Here is a 23,450-nt window from a genome sequence, read left to right on the forward strand (position 1 = left end):
ATCTGAGGGTTTAAAAAAAAAATGGTGGAGGGCATAATTATTTGTCCCACATTGGAATGAATGAGTCAGCTGAGAGTTCTTCCCATGCCCTCTGTAACAGTGTGTTGGTGGTGGGCAACAAGTGTCCCCTTTCCGCTCACCAAGCAGTGGAAAGGATGTCATCTTCTTTGTCACACCCACAAAAGGGGAAAGTCCCACAGCAGGGCTGTAGCCATGGTTTCCAGATGGTGTTGAACACCGAGAACTGCTGTGGGACAGGTGTGAGCGTCCTGCGATGCTCTTTGATGGCCGCCTCGATTTTCTTGACAACCGAGTCAAATAAAGCCTCATTGTCAGGGTTAAGAGGTCGGGCCTCAGAAGGGTCTCTGGAGATGTCGAAGAGCAGGGGAGGGTCGTGGTAGGTGACATCTCCAGAACACGAACAGATTCCACTCCCATAGCAGGCGTCAGCTCCATCTGGGGAGAACTTGGGAGTCACGTAATGGACCTTCCACACGGTTGCACCTGGAAAACAGGGCTCCACTGGAATGCCATATTTCTTCTCATTTGAGGACTCTTTCCCTTGAAAATATATTTCTCGAACACTTTGGCCAAAAATTGATACTTTGTTTTAGTTTATTTTTTTAATATTTACGTTATTCATTTGAGAGAGAGAGTGGGCGTGGGCATGAGCTGGGGGAGGGGCAGAGGGAGAAGCAGACTCCCCACGGAGCAGGGAGCCAGATGCGGGACTCGATCCCAGGACCCTGAGATCATGACCCGAGCCAAAGGCAGACACCTAACCAAGTGAGCCACCCAGGAGCCCCTGGTCCTGGAAGTTCTAACTCTAATCACTCCTTTGCTCTGACGGGGTATAGGCAAAGTAGAAAATTTTCCAAGGCTAATTACCACTTTCAGGTCTGATATTGACAACGGTGACTTGGCAGGACCCATCATTCCCTGTTCTTTTCTTCCTCCCTCTGTCCCTGTTTCTTTTTTCCCTCCTTGTTTCCCTTCCTTCTTCCTGCATATAAACGGTTAGCAGTTCTATTTCCAGAGATCAATTTTGGATGGAAAACGTGTTTCCAAGCCTCTGATCAACGAGGCTTGCACAGAAGTCTGTGGGTTGGGTTTTGTAGAAAAGCTATGCTTTTCTAATAAAATTAGGCTAAATCACCTGGCTCATCCCTTTACCCCGTTTGCTCTCCTCTCTCCTTCCTGCGTGGAGTGCAGAAGTGATGGTTGGAGAAACAATAGCCACTTTGCAACCAGAGCATTAGAAGGAGCATGAGAATGAAAACCGGCACGCCAGAGAGGGCAGAGTGGAAATAGAGAAAGAACCCAGACCCTGGTCATGGCATTGAGCACGGTAACAGCTCTGTGCTTCCAACTTCTGAAATCCTCACTATGATCATATGAGTAAAATTCTATTTGTTTAACCCTCTGTAGTTAAATGTGGGAAGCTTTCGTTGTTGAGGGGAGCTGTTTTGTTTTGTTACCTACCATTGACCATGCCCCTAACTGATATAGAATCTAGAAGGAAGAGATTTTTGTTGGTTTGTTCTAGTTTTATGGGGGAGATTCATCCACACTGACCTGAAGAGTGGATCACGCCACAGGTGATGGGTCACATGAGAGATAAATCCGTATATTTTCTGAAAATTAACTTAACTCCCACCAACTAAGAATTCTGGGGTCTACAGATGTAAGGAAATGAATCTCTCTCTCTCTTTTTTTAAAGATTTTATTTATTTGTTTGACAGAGAGAGACACAACGAGAGAGGGAACACAAGCAGGGGGAGCGGGAGAGGGAGAAGCAGGCTTCCCGCCGAGCAGGGAGCCCGATGCGGGGCTCGATCCCAGGACCCTGGGACCACGACCTGAGCCGAAGGCCGACGCTTAACGACTGAGCCACCCAGGCGCCCCTGAATATCTCTTGTTAATTTATATTTGTTTCCATGACTCCTATAGCACGAAGGTAAGGCAGAGAGGGTGAACTGGAAGGGGGCAGTCACTGCTGTGTGGGTCACACTGCAGACTTTACTCCTTGTTGCCAATTATTTCCGTGCCCTTAGTAGTGGATATTCATATTCTCTCCCTCTGTCTCTTTCTCTCTCTGACGTATTCATGCATGCAAGCTTGCACACACCTCTAAGATCTACCACAGAGCAATGGCTGCTTAACTAACTTCCCTAAGGGGAAAGAACCATCATGGCTGGGTGCTGTTTGTACATGGCCCAACTTCCCCCAAGACGAAAAGGAAACAGGGTTGTGCCTTTACCGTGTTCCCCCACGTCTGCCATGTTCATACTCACAGTCCTTCTGATGCCACCTGGCTGTGTGCAGGTAGACCCCACAGTAGTGGAAGAGGAACTCATGCTCCGAGTGGGACGCCCTGCCTTCCAGCAGGGGCATTAGGTTCCGACCGTCGATGACTCTTAGGAGAGAGGGAGATGAAGAAAGTGGTGAGAGAGGCTTGGGTTGGTCACACATATTGTGATAGGAGGAGGAAGGGAAGGGGAAGGAAGGGGAGAAGAAGAACAGCTCTTGACACTCATCTGATTCAAATAAAACCTTGCCGCGGATGAACAGACACTAGTCCGCACACATGGAATTTAATCATTAGAGCATGAAATGCATTGACGCATCTCAAAGCCCACAGAGAAATAAGCCATAATCCATCACACGTACATTAACACATACTCACTTTTATTCAGTAGTTCACCTAATAAATATTTGCTTTAATGGTGTAGGTGCTGTGGGGGATATACAACCGAATGAGAGTCGATCCCAACCAGGAGGACAACAGAGCCTACGTCTGTGTAAGTATGAGAGACAAAGTAGAACATATTCCAAGACGGACACAGGCAAGCTACCCCACCATCTGTTAAGGGGAGAAAGATGCTGTCTGGCAATCTTAGCAGATAACTGAAAGTTAAGTAATACAGCACACACGCACACAGAACATTTGCTGATATAGCCAAGCGCGCGTCAGATATATCTGCCTAGGTTAAGGACAAATGCTGTTTCCATATACCTGTCCTGCGGCAATGTCCCTCCACCTACATAAGACAGTGTCGGGTAAATGTCCATGAGGCTCGTTGGTTCGTCAATCACTTTCCCAGCCTCCAGGACTGTCGGCCACCGGAATATTCCTGGGACACGAATGCCCCCTTCCCATCCGCCCATCCCCTTGCCACCTAAAACCAAAAATCAAGTCAAAGATGAAGTCAAGTCAGCCATATTTCTCCACTCAGCTGGAAATTACATCTAGATGGAACGTTTTCTGTCACTTGTCAAATTCCTGCCAACGGGCTACGTTCACACACACAGAGAGAGACACAGACAAACTGAGATATGTTTCTTGCTTTCCAGAAGTTGAAACTCGACTTGTGAACATCTGGCCGTCAAGCGACAAACCCATCTATAACCAATAAAAACAAGTGATGTCCTAATACGGTGCGTTATTTTGTGCCAGTGAGTGCCACGGGGTTTCACTATTACGAGAAAAGAGAACATTCTGTAAGCCGGCAAATCTTCAGTCTTTATTGGAATCACACTGGGCTCTAAAAGATGGGTAAGTAAGTGAGGCTCCAAGCAAGACCAGAGAAATAGGTTCTACCTGGGCCATGCTGATCCTTGAGAGAAAATAAGGAATTTGGACTTCATTCAGTGATCCCCCATACGGACAAAGAGAGAGGTCGTGAATGGTGCAGAGGTGAATAAAGCATTGAGGATTCCATCTCAGACAAAGGACATCTCAGGTGTTTCTGAGCACAAAATAGATGAGCCCGTGCTTTAGGACCTATCCTACAGTCAAGATGTTCATTGCAGAATAGAGATACAATCCTAAGCCAAATGACAGAGTCAGGATCATACAGACTTTTTAAAGGGAAAACAATGAGATTCTCTGGGTGGGGTGGGAGGAAACTCTTCCAAAGTAGAACAAACATGAAATGTTCATGGAACACCTTTTACGTGCTGGTCACTCTGGCAGTATGAATGACAAAGAAAAGACAAGATGGGATATCTCCAGGCAGAAGGGGGGAGACATTAAATGGGAAAACATTTAGGGACAAAGACTCCGGTCTAGCCAGTATCCAAAGCCGTCCCAGGTCATCAGCACCATTCTTTCTGGAAAACTTAACAAGCTCCCTGCACTGAATTTATGTTTGTATACCAATAAGCAACAAACAAAAAACTAAACATAAACCCACCTTGACATTTTCTTTTTTTTTTTTTTAAAGATTTTATTTATTTATTTGACAGAGAGAGACACAGCAAGAGAGGGATCACAAGCAGGGGGAGTGGGAGAGGGAGAAGCAGGCTTCCCGCCGAGCAGGGAGCCCGACGCGGGGCTCGATCCCAGGACCCTGGGATCGTGACCTGAGCCGAAGGCAGACGTTGAATGACTGAACCACCCAGGCGCCCCCCACCTTGACATTTTCATGGTCATATTTAATAGCCAGCGATGTGTTAGGCACCTACAACAAGTCTAACCTTCTACCCAAACACCCAAATTTGTCTCTCAAATGGACTCAGCTCCTCCTGGTGATCTGGAGGCCAGTTCCAAAGGTAAAATCTGCTCACAACAATTTTGCTGTACCTCTTTGAGAGCTATGTGAAAGCACTTTTTAGAGTGACGGTTTTATGCACACACAACCCCCACCACATGCCCACACACAAGCAATGTCACTGTTAAAATCATCACTTCTCATTTGATGGCATACATAATGGCATATATTAATTTTATTACACGCCTTTGCTACTAGGCTTGTCACCAATTTATTCTACGCTGGGAAACAGTATGTCTACAGCAAACATGACCCACCAGAAAAGGTGAATATATTTAGGATCTCACTTGCTGTCAATCACAATATATAATGTTTCTATTATATCTATTTAGCTATAATCTATCTATCCATCTATCAATCATCTATCTATTCCATCCATCCATCCATCCATCCATCCATCCATCCATCCATCCATCATCTACCTTTCTATCCTAAATTGTTTCATAAAGTACGAGGAGCTCCTAAAGTTCTGATTTTTGTAATGATGACAACTTTGACACCATTTTACTTTTTTTTTTTTTGATTGGGGTTGGGGGAGGTAGGAGGGGAGTAGCAAACACCAAATTCATTTTTAAACTCTTCTTTTTGATCTGCTTTGCTGATCCATAAGGGCAGGCTCAGGGGAGCTACTGAATAATCCAGCAGAGAGTACATCAAAGATGTCGGAAGAATCCACTCGCAATGAGGAGGAAGGCACCCTCTCCAAATGAACACCTCATTTCCTGATCATTTCACAGTGTTTGAAGCATAGTGATAACATAATTGATTTCATTCCACTAAAAACCTGGATTTGGGTACTCAGGTTAGTATTATACTAGAGCAAGTGGTTCTCGGCTGGAGAGGACTTTGGCCCCACAGGACACTGGGCAATGTCTGGAGACAGTTTAGGTTGTCACTATTTTGATAGGGAGGGGAGTGGGAGGTGCTCCCGGCAACTGTAGGGTGAACATCAGGGATACTGCTCAACACCCTACAGTGCCTAGAACGTCTCACATCAAAGAGTCATCCAGCCCCAAATGCTCAGGGTGCCAAGCCTGAGAGACCTGCTTTAGATGGTCATGGAGAACCTCTGCATTTACACTCAAGGGGCTCTCATTACTTCAGGCATTGCTGTCTTAAATTCTCAGACATTGCCCCCAAATATGCACCTTGTTCCATGCACTTTCATAACAGAGTATAACTCCCACAAAAACCTCCAAACCAAGTTTGCAAATGAATGCACGTGCAGGCAAAACGAAGGAGACCCCCACTGAGGCATTAAACTAAAACACGTGGACTCTCTGCACATCACCTTTGTAGATCCCGTTGAAACCACCCAGCTTGACCTTGCCTTCCTGCACCTCCAGGCGACCGCCGTTGTCTGAGGTGAAGTACACCAGCGTGTGGTTGGCCAGGCGCTCCTGGTCCAGGGTCTCCAGGATCCTACCTGGTGCGGGGGGGAAACAAGAAACTCTCGCCTTTCACCGTGGACCACTGTCAGTCTATGACGTGATTATTATTAGGCATTTGTTAGCATAACAATATAATTGAGGGTTATTTTATTGTATAGGCTATCATAATATATAATAAATCATGATCATATACTCTACTACATGTGTAGTATATATAAGTATTCTATACAGTAGAGACATAAATAAGTCCTATATGCCATAGAATACGTATACTAGATAGTGTACAATATAAAATTGAGCTTTATATATTTATAATTATTTGTTATATATTTTACACTATATAATATTTTATATATGTATATAAAAGCATGTATTCAATATAAATACATAATAAAAATAATAATATATATGATATAAATTTTTCATATCTAATAGTATAATATAAATTATTTATATCTCATAATATAATAAATATTATACATAATAATATAATAAATATAATTCTATTTAAAAATATAAAAGATGTTTCTATATTATATTTTAAATCATGATAAACTATAATACATAATATATACTATAATATATGATAAATATATTATTTGTATATAAATATATAAAATATAAATTATGTATTATAATCCTATACAGTTCCTATATTATGAATATTATATGGTAATATGTAATATATGATATACAAATATGTAATATTTGATATGTAAGTATAATGAAATATTTATAACTATAAGTTATAATTAATAATATCTTGAAATTTTATATTAAATATATAATATAATCTATTATAGAATACAAATAATCTGTTAAAATATTGTATAGTGTTTGATGATTATATACTCTATAATAGTATTATATAATGGTTACTTATTATATAATACTAATAGAAAATATTTTATCGTGTAATATGTAATTTTATGATGTAACATTTACTCTATCATTTTAGTTTGTAATGAATGATTTTCTTATCTAATATTTAAGAAATATAATATATAATATATATAAAATATGACATATACTACATGTAAGAAATATATATTATACAATATATAAGAATATGTATTTATTTTACAAATTACATAATATTATATACACACATTATATACACACACTACATATACGCATACAATATATTAGAAAGTATGAACTAGTATGTAGAATACATCATCATCACTCAAAATTCAAATAACCTTTAAATATTAGGCCTGTCAGTTTTTTTGTTTTTTTTTTAAGATCTTATTTATTTATTTGACAGAGAGAGACACAGCGAGAGAGGGAACACAAGCAGGGGGAGCGGGAGAGGGAGAAGCAGGCTTCCCACTGATCAGGGATCCCGATGCGGGGCTCCATCCCAGGACCCCGGGATCATGACCTGAGCCGAAGGCAGATGCTTAATGACTGAGCCCCCCAGGCGCCCCTAGGCCTGTCAGTTAAAAGAAACTTACAAACACTAATAAAACAGAGAAGACAGTTTAAAAACTGACATGTCCAGGAATAAATTCGCAGAGTCATACCCTTGCTCCAGAGAGCATGAGCCCCACCCCGTAAAGGATGTACTATCCCCACGCCCCTCTAAAGTTTGCATCCGACCTGCAGGTTATTCTTGTAATTAAGCATCTGACCGTAATTAATACTTCACTAGACTCAGCAAGCATGGTGCTGATGTGTGGACAATCTCTTAAGGGGACAAAGGACTTTTTTTTAAAAAATATTTTATTTATTTGTCAGAGAGGGAGAGAGCACAAGCATGGGGGAGCGGCAGGCAGAGGGAGAGGCAGGCTCCCCGCTGAGGAAGGAGCCTGACTTGGGGCCCGATCCCAGGACCCTGGGATCATGACCTGAGCTGAAAGCAGAAGCTTAACCGACTGAGACACTCTGGCATCCTGGGGACAAAGGGTTTTTGAAAAAAACAAGTAGAAAGCTCATCTAGCCACATCCCAAACTATGCTGATTTAACTTCTTTAAGCATAAACTCATTAACCTTTCTGTTTCCTTGTTTAAAAGTGATTTGTTTTAGAAGCCACACTGGCCATTTTTAAGAAATGTTGCAGCTAGAAATTAATATATTTTAAAGCCCAGATTACGGAAGATAAAAGATTATAATGGCTTCTTGGTAAGAGAATAATTACATGTAAATTATCAGTTCTCATTAGAGCTGGCTATTGTATTTAGCATAAAGGTTATTTGTAACTTATACCAAGTAAATAAAATACGTGCCAATCCTTCTATTTTTTGGAAATGCATAGATGTAAGCTTCTGTGTATGTAATGTATAAAACATGTAAAAGCGTGTGTGTATATGTATGTGCATATGCAACAGAATAATCATAAAATCTCTTACAAGACAAAAATACAAGGAAAGAAGGCAAGAATGAAAAGCCGCTAAAATATGTTTTTACAGTACAAGTTTCCTCGAACAGAGAATTTAAAATATTGCTGAACGCTTGGAGCCTTCGGGAGATTCGCTTTGCATGCCATTCCAAGGACACCATTATTATGGCTTCTTCCTGAGAAGGTTGTTAACTTAGGAAATGATCTTAAGTTTTATCATCATATTGCCAAGTAGAAACAAACCCACACACAAAAGACACTTCCCTGATTTTTGATCTGCCTCTGGTTTTGATATGATTTTCGTAAGCCATGAAGGGGAAAAAAACACAGCGTATTGGGGAGATGTCATGCAGAGAAATACCTACTTTTCATTTCTCCCACGTAAATGGTATTAGCTCGGGAATGCAATTAAAAGTATGACTAAATGCAGTTAATAGTATTTACAGCGCATCTGCGTTGTGTATTTACACAGATTACAAAATAAACATAATTAGCTTTTGTGGCAAACTCTGCCTATGAACGTGGACAGAAAGTCTTTTTGCATAAAACTGGTCTCTGACTCGAGATACAAATGCGGCAAAATGCCTTGTTTCCAAAGCAGATGATCCTGGACGATAATTAACATCAACTACACTAAAGTTACAATGTTAGAATTGTTTTTACTGTAGCAGTTATCAATATTTGTGTGTATTTGCCAGGGAATTAAAATATATATATATATATATAGTAGCATGCATATATAGACATATCAACAGTTTACGTATATGTATTTATATATGAACATTAATATTTAACTTGCATGGATAGATTTTCAATATTAATTTAAATTATATTCTTAGTTGATTTAATATCAAAGATATTAAATGCATGTTTATATATACCTAATATATATAAAAGTAAATTTTTATATTTAAGAAACTTAAAAAATTTTTAAATTCTGTGAATATTAGTTTAGGTGGTTCTGCGCAGAACACTTTTCAGAAGCTTCTGCTAGTAGAAGAAAAAAAGAAGTCATCCTGTGCTTCAAAAGTAAACTACACTTTTTGAGATGAAAAAAATACTCCATCGTGTCCAACTGAAGGAAAAGGCAATTTGGGAAGCACGATTAGTTGTTTTATGGATATGCAGGCGGTGGTCTCCCCGCCCAACCTCTCTCTGCAGCAATCCCCGCCCTCATTTGTGACCCTTTGTGTTCGTTTCCACATTGAACCCTTATGACTTTGAAACAAGTGGCTTCAGTTTAGGTAAATTCCCTCCCGCTTTTTCTAAGCATGTCTCGTAAAAAAAAAAAAAAAAAAAAAAAAAAAAAACGAGCTCATGAGAAAAACACATTTCCTTTTATAACCATCAGAATGATGGGGGAAGGGCAGTATCCTTTACAATGCAACTTCATCCATTTTGAACAATGAGTCTTTGTTTTAAAGACGGGAAAATCCCATATTTATAATTGTGACTGTTTTCTTGGGGGGAAGAGCCAGTGGTTTTGCTGCACCTACAGCCAGATTTTGAATTCGTTCCCTGGAACCAACATTTGCCGACTGCCCAAGATCCACAAGGGGCTGTCCATTGTTTGAGGCAACCAGGATGCATTCGCTTTCTCTAGCCCATGCATCCGATACTTAAGATTGTTTTTCTCAACACTTACCCACCATCCAATCCATTTCTTCAACATTATCGCCATAGAGTCCATATTTACTGTGCCCCCCAAACTTCTCTTTGGTGATCAGTGGCGTGTGGACATGCAGGAAGGACACAAACAGGAGGAAGGGGCTGCGTTTATACCTAAGGGGTGGAACGTGAACTGAGTTATTGTCACAAACAAAGGCCTTTTCTCCCCTCGGATGGGATTCCTCATCAGCTGAAAGATCTCGCAACAGTTGATGGAGGTTGTCTAGGTCCTTACATGACGAATACCACTCAGGACATTAACAAATAACACAGCAGGACATCAGCTGAAAGGCCGTGAGTAGGAAGAAAGAAGATTGGGACATTTGCATTAGCAACAAAATAGTGATTGCAGTCTGTCTTCTGAAGAAAGACTTCTTCATTCCTTCCTCCTCCCCCTCCTCCTCTATGCTGTCTGGAATGTAAATGTGATGGCTGGAGCTTTGGCATTAACTTTGGGCCACGAGGTTGCTTGCACAGAATCACAGGTAGCAAGCTAGAAGGAGCTAAGATGCTAATACGTCTTGTTTGTTGTGTTCTGCATTTTAATGTCCCATGGAGCCATTTAAGATTCCTCCTTCACATGCTTTTACAACCGGGTATTATAAAGGGGGAAGGGTATAGAGATTGGGTGTGTTCTATCAAAGACAGCCCATGGGAGTGACAAGCAGAGTTGAGTGACTGCATTCTGACCACTGTGTTAGAGCAAAGGATCAAAGCATATGAGCGGATGAGATCCCATTGTCGGACGCATTATCCCCACAGAGTTACACCTTTTCCTCTTCCATCCACTCCCCTGTACCCCATACACACCAGGTCAATGAGCATCCACACCCACAACTCAATCTGCTTCTCGTTGGTAAAACCTAGAAGGGAGCTGGTATGCAAAGACAGGAGACCGTTACCTTCACGCCCACGTGGCTTGTATTGAACACATAAAACCTCAGATTAGGTATCTATACATAGAATCGCTCCCTCATGATTCATGGACACAGAAGGATTTTCCGGCTGCTTCTAAGGCAAACCAAAATCAACATCAATCCCAAAGATTGAATCCATTTAGATCCCAATCCATATTGAAGTGATACGGATCAGTATAGGGATTCCAGTTTTTATAAAAAAGAGTGAGCACAATATATTTCTTTACCATTTCAGAGTTTACAATTTGCAGTAAATTTAATGCCCAATGTTATTCTAAGGAGAGATTCTATTATATGGCAAATATCACACACACTCACGCGCACACACACACGCACGCGCACACACACGCATGCACACACACACGAAGGCCCCTATCCCCAAGATGAACCCAACTTCTCCGAAACACAGACAAAATTCCCATGCATGGAATCAGGCCGGAAATGACTCCATACCTGTCGATAAAGGCAAGAGCCTCCTTCAGCAAGAGGGAAGCCACTCTTTCCTCCTGCATCGGCTGCTGGATGATTTCATGGTTTCTCATAAGAATGCAGTTCCAACGCCGAGTAAACCCGTAACTGGAGTACCAGGAAATGAAAAACAGGAAGGCAAGAAGAGCGAAGGTGACGATGACCTTCCATGGGACGGCGAACCAGCGGGCGAACTTGGGGATGAGGAGCAGCAGGGGCACGAGGCTGAGCACCACCGTGGAGATCCAGAGTTTGATCCTGAGCCAGCGGTGCAGCTCTGGTGTTTTGGACGTCTGACAATCGCTTATCAGGCCAAAGGGCAGCCCGTAGAAGTAGTCGAACCCATGGTTGAGGGGGTGGTAACAGTGATCATCCCGAGAGGCGCAGCTCAAACCCTGGTGCCACTTGCCTGCAGGAGAAACAAAATGGCAGCAGATACATCCACCTGTTTCTAGAAGGTAGGCTTCACTTAGCAAAAGTTCAATACGACTTGCACTCCCTTGCCATGGGGATATCTTCTTGGTACACCCCAATCACCACCCTAAGGATGCTAAGAAGGTTCTCATATTTGCCACCAACACCGCTTTCCCTGTACCCTGCACCTTTCAGACTAAAACAGGGCAGTAAAAACCCCTTTGCTTGCTGCTCTCTCTCTCTAAAATAAATAAGTCTTCAAAAAAATAAAATAAAACCATAAAAATAAATAAAAACGCACTCACTTCTCTGCTAGTAATGATGTCATAAAAGTAGTAGACCCCCCACCTCGCCCCCCCTACAGGATATTCCATTTTGGTGATGGCAATGGATGAGCCCATTTGCTTTTTCGTTCCCGTGATTCTTCCAATACCCTACTCGAGATTCTGAAGGCCCTGGAAAATCGTGCATTAAATCCCTACCCCACGCATATCCTCACAACAAGAGGTCACTGGCGTGGGTCCAGCTGACGTCCCGGGAAAGCTCGGTCCCGGTGAAAGGGGATGTGCACGAGCATGCTTCCGAGTTCAGAGTCCTGCGTGCCATACCTATGAGCCCCGTGCGGTAGCCACGATGCTGCAGCAGCTTGGCAAAAGTCGTTTCATTGGTGGGCAGACCGCCCGAGCCTCCAAGCCAGGTGAGCTCGCGGTTCAGGTTGAAGCGAGACGCCATTCCTGAAGTCACAGAAGGAGGCACCCCATGAGTCCCACAGTCCCTCTTTCATGACACTCATGACAAACTCCAGGATTCATCCTCCTCTCCTTGAAGTGTCTCCTACTGAGCCCCCACCATGCTGTTCTTTCCCGAACGTTCCCTTGCCTTTTTTGTCTCTACTTAGCTTGTCCTCACATCTGCCAGATGCAGATGTTCTGTGGGGATCGGGATCACTAGCTCAACACACGACGCCCGGTCACACTGGAATTTCATATGAACAATGAATGGTTTCTTAGTACAGGCATGCCCCACGTGTTGCATGGGGCATACTTGTACTAAAAATTTCGTCACTGAAGATTCAAAATTCAAATACAACCATGCATGTGACTCTGGGGGTGATATCCTTGGACCTTGGTTCTGAACTTTGATGCCATCTCTCTACATGGTGAGAAACCCACGTCTCCTCCAGACCCTCCTCTGCAGTTGAGGTCCTAGACATTTCTATACTTAGGAACCCAAATCTCAACATGACCAACACAGAGTCCATGGTCATCATACTTCAAACCTGCCTCAACCAAGGACACCATAATCCCCCCAGCCACCCAATCCATGAATTCCTTTGGGGTCCTGCCTCGCACTCGGAGTCACCTCTTCTGTCCAATCCCATGTCAAGTCCTGATAGCTCTAACTGGGTAAACGGTTTGGAGGTTTATCCCCAACGCCATAGCTTTCGAGCAGAGATTCAGCTGGGCTGTGCTTTGATGTCCACAAGCCAATCTCTGTCCACTATCCCAGGCATCTTCTGAAGAACCCTTCCAGCCCATGTCCCTCCCCTGGTCAGACCTCATTACCGTCCGTCCATCACCCTCTGTTGAAATTTAAATTTGGGGTGGAGTTTACACAGTGTTTGGTAATCTGAGACAACTGATTATTGCTCATGGCCGACTGCATTGTCTACGCATGCCACTTCCTCTGCTGAGCACACCCTCCCTCCTGACTCCTCACATTTCAAGGAACTTCATCCAGGAGGACTTTCCTGGGATGCTGTAGAGCTCCTGATGGGCTTCCAGCACTCACTGAACTATTCCTTGCATCTCGACCACTGGAACACTTGGCGCCTTGAGGTGCCAGCATCCTACTTACGTTACAACTACCAAGAACAAACCTATAAATGAAAGGCATCACACAAACATGCACAACCAAAAAAAAAAAAAATCAAAATATGTTAAATTAGCATGGTGATCCAATCTGCTTCTTGTTTTCCCATTCTCAACAGAAACAGGTACATTAAAAAGGATGCCTTTTGCCAAATCCTAAAAGACAAAAGCCTACCTACCATTTTCAAGAAAAGTGGTTACATCTTCTAATTAATTATAAATATATGTATAGATGTTAGTGTGCGTATAAAAATTTGACGGAGCAGAACTTTGATCCCATCTCTCTACATGGTGAGAAACCCATGTCTCCTCCAGACCCTCCTCTGAAGTTGAGGTCCTATGTAGACGTCTCTATACTTGGGTAGAAACCTAGATAGATAGAAACTGAGGGATTGGGAATATTGGTAACTTCTACATCATAAAAGGTTCAATATGTGGTAGCTGAGTATAAAAATTGATATTCATAATGTTGATTCTACAACATCATCTTGTGTGTGTGTGAGAGAGAGAGAGAGAAAACGTATGAGTCTCCTTCTTTCCCATGTTCTTCTCAAGAGCTTCTTCTGGTTCCAATCGCATCCCCTGACACTGGACAGACCCACTTTTCTTGGAACTATGATATGCTTTCTGCTAGCTTAAAGACAAAAGGAACATTTTGAAGGCTCTGACTACAAGTACTTGCAAATCCTACAAGCAGCTGGGATATTGCTCTCCAGAAGCCCAAACCCTTCATTGTATGCACACAGGCGAGCAGGCTTGGTGGCCCCTGGCAAGAGACCCACCTGTTTACGCTGTGCGGGTATAGCGACACAACCCCCATCTGCAAGTAGATTCTTAATACCGTAAATGACCTTTTGAGAATCCTTATGAAGAGTAGCAAAGAATAAAGAAGAAGAAAGCGCGACATAAAGACAACATTGTCTTTGCACTGCCCTGCCGCACCTGATCGGATGGGGTACCGGCCCGTCAGGAAGGCAGCCCGACTCGGGGTGCATATGGAAGCAGCTGACAAGTGCTGGGTGAGCCTCACGCCCTCGTTTGCCAGGCGGTCGATATTCGGTGTGCTGCGGACAGAAGAAGGATTCATCACGTGGGTTTCTAATTCTCAACAAAACAAAGAAGATTCAAAGCCATCCTGTTTTGAGTCCAGCTGACTCTGTTGCCAGTAAATCTAAAATACATGTCTTTTAAGCTTCAATCCATCTACCTGTTTAGAGGCCTCCTCAATGGTCACAAGGAAATGGAAAGCAGACTTTAAAACAATATATCTTCAGGCAAAACAATTGCAGACTAATATAGGTCCACGGGTATAATTAAACTATAACCAGTCTGAGCTCATAGGCATTTCAAGGCAGACGTTAATCCGATTGTTCAGATTATATTCCTGAAATGAACAGGTGACTTGGATTACATAAAATTTTACTGTATTTCTGGTAGTAACATGTATCTTTTTTTTTTTTAAATAACTAAATGGTGACATTTTGGAGTTTAATTTACTGCCCACGTTGCTCATCTGATATTTTAAGGTCTCAAAAAATTTCTTGGAGCATCTATAGAATATAGGCTCACACAGGTGCTTTTAGCAAATCCCATAAGCTAAGGTATCCCCAATCTTAGTAACATGTGAATGACATACTAGTCTCACAACCCTGCAGCAGTGTGATGGGGGAGAGAGTCCTATACCCGTAAACACTCTCAGTATCTGTGTGGGGGAGAGTCAGCAACTGGACGAGGCTGACAGTACCAGATTCTCAAGCAATGTCTCCTGCCTTACCCGTTACTTCCTTGCAGGAATTAAATAGGAGACAAATGTGCTCATGTAGACCTTAAATGCCTTAAAGAACATCAGCCCCTTTCAAAGTCCAAAAATATGCTTAAATATAGGACTGTTCCATGAGCCACATTCCAAGGAGAAACGATGGCATTTAAATTCATGCTAAGAGGCACCATGTATTTGCACATGAATAAGATTTGTCTGGTGCTGGGGAGCAAGGGCATATACAGAAGGATCATGGTCATCAAAGGCTTCGGAAATAATTCAGGGAAGACCCTGAAAAACTCTAAAGTCATTCGTCTCTGCCGTGCAATATTATTCAACTATCGACAGAAAGGAAGGAATGATACTTGCTATCACATCGTTGAACACACGATGCTCCGTGAAAGAAGCCAGACACAAAAGGGCACATAATGTGTGTTATGGGCTGAATGGTGGTCCTCCAAAATTCATAAGTAGGAGTCCTAGCCCTCAAGACTTCGGAATGGGACCGTTTCTGGAGTTGGGGTCACTAAAGAGGAAACTGAGTTAAAACGAAGTCAGGGGTGGGTCCTAATGCAAGAGGAGGAGGGTCCTTGTAAGAAGAGATGAGAACACCCACAGAAGGAGGATCACAGGAGGACACAGGGAGAACACGGGGTCTACACACTAGGGAGAGGGGCTTCATGAGGAACCGGCCTCGGCCCCGCCTGGATCTCACACTCCCAACCTCGGCCCCGCCTGGATCTCAGACTCCAGGCTTCAGCCCCGCCTGGATCTCAGACTCCCAGCCTCCGGGACTGGGAGGGGAATCCATGTGTGTTGTTGAATCCACTCAGGATGTGGTTTTAGTTACGGTGGCCCTAGCATGGTATTACATTATATGATTCGGTGTATATGAAATTTCCAGAATAAGCCAATCCCAAGCGACACAGAGCAGATTGGCGGTTGCTAGGAGCTGAGGGATGAGGGCTGAGGGGTAGAGGCGACCGATACTAGGTGTAGGGTTGCCTTTTGGGGACGATACCAAAGTTCTGGAAGCAGACAGAGGGGATGGCTGCACCACCCTGTGCACATGCTCCATGCATCTGAACGGTGCCCCTCCCGTGGGTTACAAGGGTGCATGTCGTGTTAGGGCTATCTCACCACAAAAGCACGACCGCAACCACCAGACCAGGGAGACCAGGATGCAAAGTGCTGTCCTGATGTTTTGCAGGCTTCCCAGGCCAACCTCTGCTGTCCGCCGCCAGGGCCCAGCTGCTCCCGCGGGCCCGAGGCACCCCCCCTCCACAGCGGGGCAGGGGTGGCTTCTTTACCTCACTGTGTTATTACCGTAGCAGCACAGGTCCCCCACCCCAAGGTCGTCCGCCATCAGCAGCACAATGTTGGGCCTGGAGTTCCTCGTGGCGACGGCCGCGCTCAGGCCCCCAAACCAGCAGCACAGGCATACGGACAGACAGCAAGTCCTGAAAGCATTTGGGGACGTGACAAACACAGCAACTCACACTGTCAATCCGCGTTTGCCAATTCCCGCTGCACAGTGCACCTTGGCCTGCCTGACTCAGAAACCAGAATTACTTTTATTTTTTACTTTGTATTTATTTTTAAAGATTGTATTTATTTATTTGAGACAGAGAGAGAGAGAACACAAGCAAGGCGGACAGGCAGAGGGCAGGGAGAAGGAGAGTCCCTGCGGAGCAGGGAGCCCAATGTAGGGGCTCAATCCCAGGACCCCAAGATCGTGACCTAAGCCAAAGGCACATGCTTAACCAACGGAGCCACCCAGGTGCCCCCAGAATGTTTTTTTTTAAAGTCTTATTCTATGTTAACATAGTATAACATACACATTAATTTTCTATGCCTTGTGATAATTAAATTCTTATAACTTCCCAAACTGTTTCATGATATGAGACCCTTAATGAAGCCCTAATAGCATTTAAACTTGAATGGAGGGCCTAATAATTTGATTTATTGGGATTAAAATGGAAACAAAATAGAAAATCGGACGCAAATCACCAGCGAGTCTGGCTTTTTTTTTTTTTTTTTGGTGTTCAGTTGTACTTTTTAATACATTAAAATATATATTTAAAATAACATTGGGAATTCTTTCAACATCTGAAAAAGGAAAATTAACATACATGTATATGTTACTAAATGTTAGGCTGTAGGCTCATGCATTCATAACTGCTAAAGTCTATCGTATGCTCTGAAAAACACAACAGCCTTGGATTGAAATCGCTCCAAGTTGAGGACCATTGTCTCCTGCGGGAAACTGATTCTCCATCCCCAAATTCCATCCGATCCATTCCAGGCCCTGTTCGTGCTGCCTCAAAAAATGCATCTTAAATCCACTTGCATGCATCCACCTACAGGCCCATCAGGGCAGGCGGAGGAACTCAACAGCGTGTCTCACTTGGACATCTCCAAACTCTCCCAAATGGCCCGGCTTGTCCCATTTTTGCCACTTGGCCCCCCTCCAAAATACGGCCAAGCTGAGCAACCCTATCAACGTACAAATCTGGTTGCAGTGCTCCTTCACTAAGTCCAGTGGCTGCCCATTGCGCCATGATTGTCAAGCCTCACCCAGTGGTGCTCTTTGCTGCTCCATCATGCTTTCTTCTCACTACCCACCCCCCAGCCTTGGCTCATCCATGGGCGTCCTTGAAATCCCTACAAGGATCCGTGAGTTTGGACCTTGTACAACCCCTGTCTCTCTGCAACATCCTGACTTTCACCCTATGAATTCGCACACGTGCTGTCATTCCTAAGGTAAGCATCGCTTCCACAGAAAAGCCATCCTGTGGGACTCCAGCAACCCACAGCCCCTGGCACACCCCTCATTATCCTTAGCAGGTGTCAGGCAGATGAAGTAGACCACACATCAGCCGAGGTGAGGAACCCTGGGACCCTTCTGTCTGGGGTACGGAGAAAAAGGAAGGTTTGCGAAGTCACCTACTTACCAGTTACAGATTGGCTGCTTCATGACTGCGTATTCTGCTCCCCTAGGGAAGAAAAAGAAAAAACAGAAGAGGTGCAGAGCTGACATTTCTCTCATAGCCAGACATTCGATCCAAAGTACTAAAGAACCTGTTGATGTGATCATCTTCTCAATTCTTTACAGCTAATTGCAAACCAGTCATGTTCGTGCAGAGAGAATGTGACAAAGAACATGCACGACCCACTCATTTCTGGGTAGATGTCATGGCAGACTTCCAACACATGATGTGGATCTGGCCACCAAAACCCTTCATGGCAGAATCACTGAAATAAATAAGTCATCCACGAACGGGCATGCATTCCCTAACTATTTGTATCACCCATACGGTATGTATGGTACTCTGCTGCAAAGAACATTTTTCTGCCCAAGGTGGATAAGCAATGTCTACCTTAAAAAAGCACAGTGATGAACACTATGGACCTATGGTGATGTTGGCCAAACTCATTGAGAACAAGAAGGCGTGTTCAGCAGCTATAATTATGATCCTTTTATAAGAGTCCAAAGGGTGGTAGAGTCCTGTGCTCTCCCCACAGAAGACCCTCAAATGGCTCCAAGTTGGTGATGCTTTGTAGGCTAAGGACCCACCCCACAAGACAAATGCTATATGATAACAATTAATGACAACACCCCAGAGTTTATAGGGCTTTTTCATTCCCAAGGCATCTCCAGTGTTCCCATTGGAGCCTCAAAATATCTCACCCTGCTTGCCTCGAAGGCTTAATGACACTTCTTTTGTTTTATGGGAGAGGGAGCTGGGGTCATAGAGTTTAGAACACTTTCACAGAGGCTGGTAAATTGGAGCTGTGGCATTTCAGGAGGTCTCTGCCTTAGAATCATGTGTGTGTGCGTCCAATTCCCAGCTCCCTTGTCATCTTAGACTTCCAGGAAGGCTCTCAGGTGGGACATTTCTAGAGGCCGACTATCCTGGCGCATTTGGTGAAGCCCACACTCCCATTGTCTCTGCTCCACAGACCCCCAGTCAATACTTGTGCATTCAGCTTGGTTCCATGGTGACCTCCTGAAAAGCCATACTCTAATGTTTCCTCTCCCCAGCCCCACTGCCTCACACATTATGCGGCATTCCTGTAAATTTCCATTAATTTCCGGAATGCATTTCCAGTACATCCTCACTGAAGACATCGAACATTTCCCAAGGGTTGGGTGAAAGATGCAAGAACAGTGCTTTTTTTTAATTTATTTACCAGTTGTAGCCATGTCCACCTCATTTCATAAGAACGGATCTCTCCAACCTAAGATTGGTAAAGTCACAGTGGATGGTCCTAGTCACATATGCAAAGTTCTTCCTAACTGGCAAAAAATAAAAGCTATTTATAAAATAGATGGAAATAAAAGCTAGCTCCATGGTATAACAGAACTTCTACTGTCTCAAAGAATTATACATATCAAATCCAGATTTTAAGAGATATCAAGAAGACCGTGTCTACCCAGGAAGCTCCTCTACCTCTACCCCATTCTGCACAATGCCTTTCTCCACTTCTTCTCCCCACTCTCAAATTTTAACATAGGAGTTTATTAAAGGTGGGCAAACTGGTGATGCATAACTGGGCTTCTGGAAGTGTACAAATGCATGAGGCTGGTATCATATATCAATGTGGTTTTCAGAATTGGTTTTATTTTCTAGCTGTCTTTGAAGAGATGTCCAAAGTTATGAACCTAATCAAGAAGCACTGCTCAAAAAGTTATTCTATAAGGTCATGTTATTAATAGAAAAAGCGGGAAACACAGTAGCCAGCAAAAGAATCGCATCCCCAAATGGATGAAAATGCACGTGCTGATGTATGTGGACTATATTCCTTCAGAGAGAGAGTGAGAGTCAAAAACCAAACCAAACCAAAATAAAACGCCAAAACCAGTGCCCCTGGATGGTGGCGTGAACCTTCCAAAATGATGGGGAAAAAATACAACTGTGTGAGGTGATTGATGTGTTAGCTAACCTATTTTTGGTAATCACTTTGCAATACACACTGATAGCAAATCATCACATTGTACATCTTAAACTTACACAGTGTTCTGTGTCAATTCCATCTCAATAAAGCTGGGGAAAAGTCTTTAAAATTCCAGGTTTTCATGGTTTTGCCTTCAGAGGTTAACTCCTAATGACCCAGAAATAGCAAAACATATCAGTCATGGACACCTTAGTGAGAGAAAGGTTATCAGGTAGTTATATGGAAGAACCTGAAGATGGTGCCTTATACGGAAATGGGGTCTTTCCAGATGTGATGAAGTGAAGATCTGGAGATGACACCTTTGTAGATGAGGGTGGCCCTACATCCAAAGACAGTTGTCCTTATAAGGGACAGAAGAGGAGACACAGACACAGAGGAGAAGCCACTTGAGGACAAAGCCAGAGATGGGAGGGATGTGACCAAAATCCCAGGGAGGCCCGGAGCCCCAGAAGCTGGAGGAGGCAGGAAGGACCCTCCCCTGGAGCCTCCAGACGGAACACAGCCCTGCCCCGCCTGGATCTCAGCAGACCTGCCCCGCCTGGATCTCAGACTCAGGTCTCCAGAGCTGGGGGAGGATACACCTCTGTTGCTGTAAGCCCTCAGTTTGTGGTCATTTGTTACAGCAGCCCCAAGAAACAAATATAAGCAATTAGGAGGGGGAAAGAAACAACTTCTCTACATCAGGAGACTCCATTAACAAAGCAAAAATGACATGTTCAGAGAAGGAAAAAATATCTACAATATTTTCTATGAACAGATTAGAAAAGGGATAAAGATATAATAGAAAGACTAGACATAAGGTGTCCACAGGCCATTCACAGAAGTCACACGGGATCAATAAACTCATAACTATATGCTTAGTCTCCTCAGTAACCAGAAAAAGTAAATTTTAAGGATCATCAGGTTGCATATCTATCAAAACCCCAGTAATTTCTTCAAGTTTGATAGCATGCAGTTTTAAGAAAGATTCCAAGAAAGTTACCTGAAACTGCCAGGGAAAGCTCTTGTGAGGGTACGCTGCCACTAAATATTAAATTTTTAAGAAATCATAAACTGTGACACAGTATTTGTGGCTTCTCACCCTGTGGAAACCCTCAGCCAGCAGGCAAAAGTAAGGAGTAAGGATGTTCATTGTAACATTGCTTTTACATGGAGTCAGGCTGAAGCCCGCTGAAAGCATGCTGAACAGGAACGGCTAAATAAATGGGAGCATATTCGTCATGCAGAAATCTATGTTATCTTCTTTAAAATAAGGAAGATGCACTCATTGATCTTTTGGGATTCTTTGATGGTAAAGCTGTATAATTCTGTGAGGCATTCCTCAACCGCAGCTGAAATCAAAACAGTAATTACTTTTATGGGACCTTTCATCCAAGGACACCGCGATGCTACCTGGATGTTATCCCCTTAAGCTTTGAGGAAGGACAGTAATACTATGATTACTCCCACTCTTCTGCGGATACAGGGGGTTCCAGGAATTAGGGTATAGCTTAGGGCCAACTAATAAAGCCAAATGCAAACTCTCCACTAATTAAAACATTCTCCCTGTTAATATTCACTAACAAAAATCTTCTAGCCACTGAGACCAGTCTCGAAAGTGCCTGAACGTTGTTCCAAAAAAAACAGAAGCTCCTTCTTTCCCCTACACACCTGGAAAATCATGCATTATATATAACCAAAGCCGCAGTCGACTTGCAGAGCGGACCCGTGGTGGTGGCTTGATGTCCAGTGGAGGACCACCACTATCTTCACGGTAGCTGTCCGTGTGTAGGTGAGCGAGTCAAAGACATCATTGCAACCCAGGCGGAACTAGGCAAAATTCAGCAAATCATACTTGAAAGGGAGCAAACAATTGATCATAATTTTCAGTTGAGCATCTCCTTCCTTTCTTTGCTGTGTGCTGAGAACCAACACCTGCAGCTGGGCCAGTCAACGCAACTAAAGCAGAGGAGATGCTTAAAGACATGAATCCCCACATGTGTCCCTAACAAGAGCATGAAAGGCACAATCGGGAAATGGGTCAAAAGCACCAGGACAGGCTCTCTATCAGTCTCAGCACTGTGGGCATCTGGGGCTGGATAGCTCTCGGGGGTGGGGCATCCTCGACACTGTAGGATGATGAGCAGCAGAGCGCCCCCTCCCCAGATATGACAAGCCCAATTACTGCCACACATCGCCAAACAGCGTGAAATCATCCTGTCTCCATGGTGAGCTCCACTGAACCAGACTGAGAGGAAATCATTCTTGATGATTTCAAATGCTGTTTATTCATCAGGCAAGATTCTGACGTTCTCATCCAGGGTTGTTGCTTTAGAATAGAATCTCTGTGGTTTTATTATTTTTCTCTCCTAATTTAAATATATGAATAAAAATTGAATGTAGCAATTTTCTCATTGCTTTACGTTACCAATTCCTGCTGGAAAGAATTTAATATGTTGACTGTGGTATCTTGTGGTTCCTCACTGAAGAGACTTCTAAAAAGATTCACATAAATCCCCAAGCTTCCTCCAAACTGACTGATATTCAATGACTTTTTAAAAAAAATGTATTTATTGGGCGCCTGGGTGGCTCAGTTCATTGGGCGACTGCCTTCGGCTCAGGTCATGATCCTGGAGTCCCGGGATCGAGTCCCGCATCGGGCTCCCTGCTCAGCGGGGAGTCTGCTTCTCCCTCTGACCCTCTTCCCTCTCGTGCTCGCTCTCTCTCATTCTCTCTCTCAAGTAAATAAATAAAATCTTAAAAAATAAATAAATAAATAAATATTTATTTATTTATTTGAGAGATCGAGAGAGAGAGCATGAGTAGGGAGGAGGGGCAGAGGCAGAGGGAGAAGCAGACTCCCCACTGAGCAGGGAGCTGGACATGGGGCTTGATCTCAGGACCCTGGGATCATGACCTGAGTTGAAGGCAGGTGCTTAACCGACTGAGCCATCCAGGTTCCCCTATTCAATGACTCTTGCAACATCATTATTATAAAATATAAAGGAGAATACTCAACAGCATGAAAAAAATTTAAATACATCTGTTATCAAAAACATACTCTTCCCCCGTCAACAATTCATATAAACCCACATTTTCTGCTGGATGAGATAAACCCATCTCTCCATT

At 43.4% G+C, this 23,450-nt stretch overlaps 1 protein-coding gene across 1 annotated transcript; it reads right to left on the reverse strand.

Annotated features, from left to right (window-relative positions):
• Nucleotides 1-136: 136 nt before the first annotated feature.
• Nucleotides 137-18,378, reverse strand: ARSH (arylsulfatase family member H). The gene is made up of 10 exons (XM_025857511.2): nucleotides 18,338-18,378; nucleotides 16,694-16,843; nucleotides 14,567-14,688; nucleotides 12,362-12,487; nucleotides 11,325-11,748; nucleotides 9,928-10,068; nucleotides 5,845-5,975; nucleotides 3,017-3,179; nucleotides 2,295-2,416; nucleotides 137-504 (listed from the first exon to the last, which is right to left on the reverse strand). Exons 1-10 carry the CDS (start codon nucleotides 18,358-18,360, stop codon nucleotides 137-139), a joined length of 1,770 nt encoding a protein of 589 aa, XP_025713296.2. The 5' UTR covers nucleotides 18,361-18,378.
• Nucleotides 18,379-23,450: the final 5,072 nt, after the last annotated feature.

The sequence above is a fragment of the Callorhinus ursinus genome, unplaced genomic scaffold (assembly GCF_003265705.2).
Source record: "Callorhinus ursinus isolate GAN/ISIS: 27379988/994484 unplaced genomic scaffold, GSC_fseal_2.0 scaffold16, whole genome shotgun sequence".
In the NCBI taxonomy this organism is placed as follows: Eukaryota; Metazoa; Chordata; class Mammalia; order Carnivora; family Otariidae; genus Callorhinus; species Callorhinus ursinus.

Excerpts from the sequence above, each read along its gene's own strand:
- ARSH (XM_025857511.2), bottom strand. The coding sequence starts at position 18,360 with ATGAAGCAGCCAATCTGTAACTG. Across the intron at positions 12,488-14,566 it reads CCGGTACCCCATCCGATCAG|GAATGGCGTCTCGCTTCAAC; the intron begins GTGCGGCAGGGC and ends CTGTGACTTCAG. Across the intron at positions 10,069-11,324 it reads GCTCTTGCCTTTATCGACAG|GTATAAACGCAGCCCCTTCC; the intron begins GTATGGAGTCAT and ends TCCACCCCTTAG.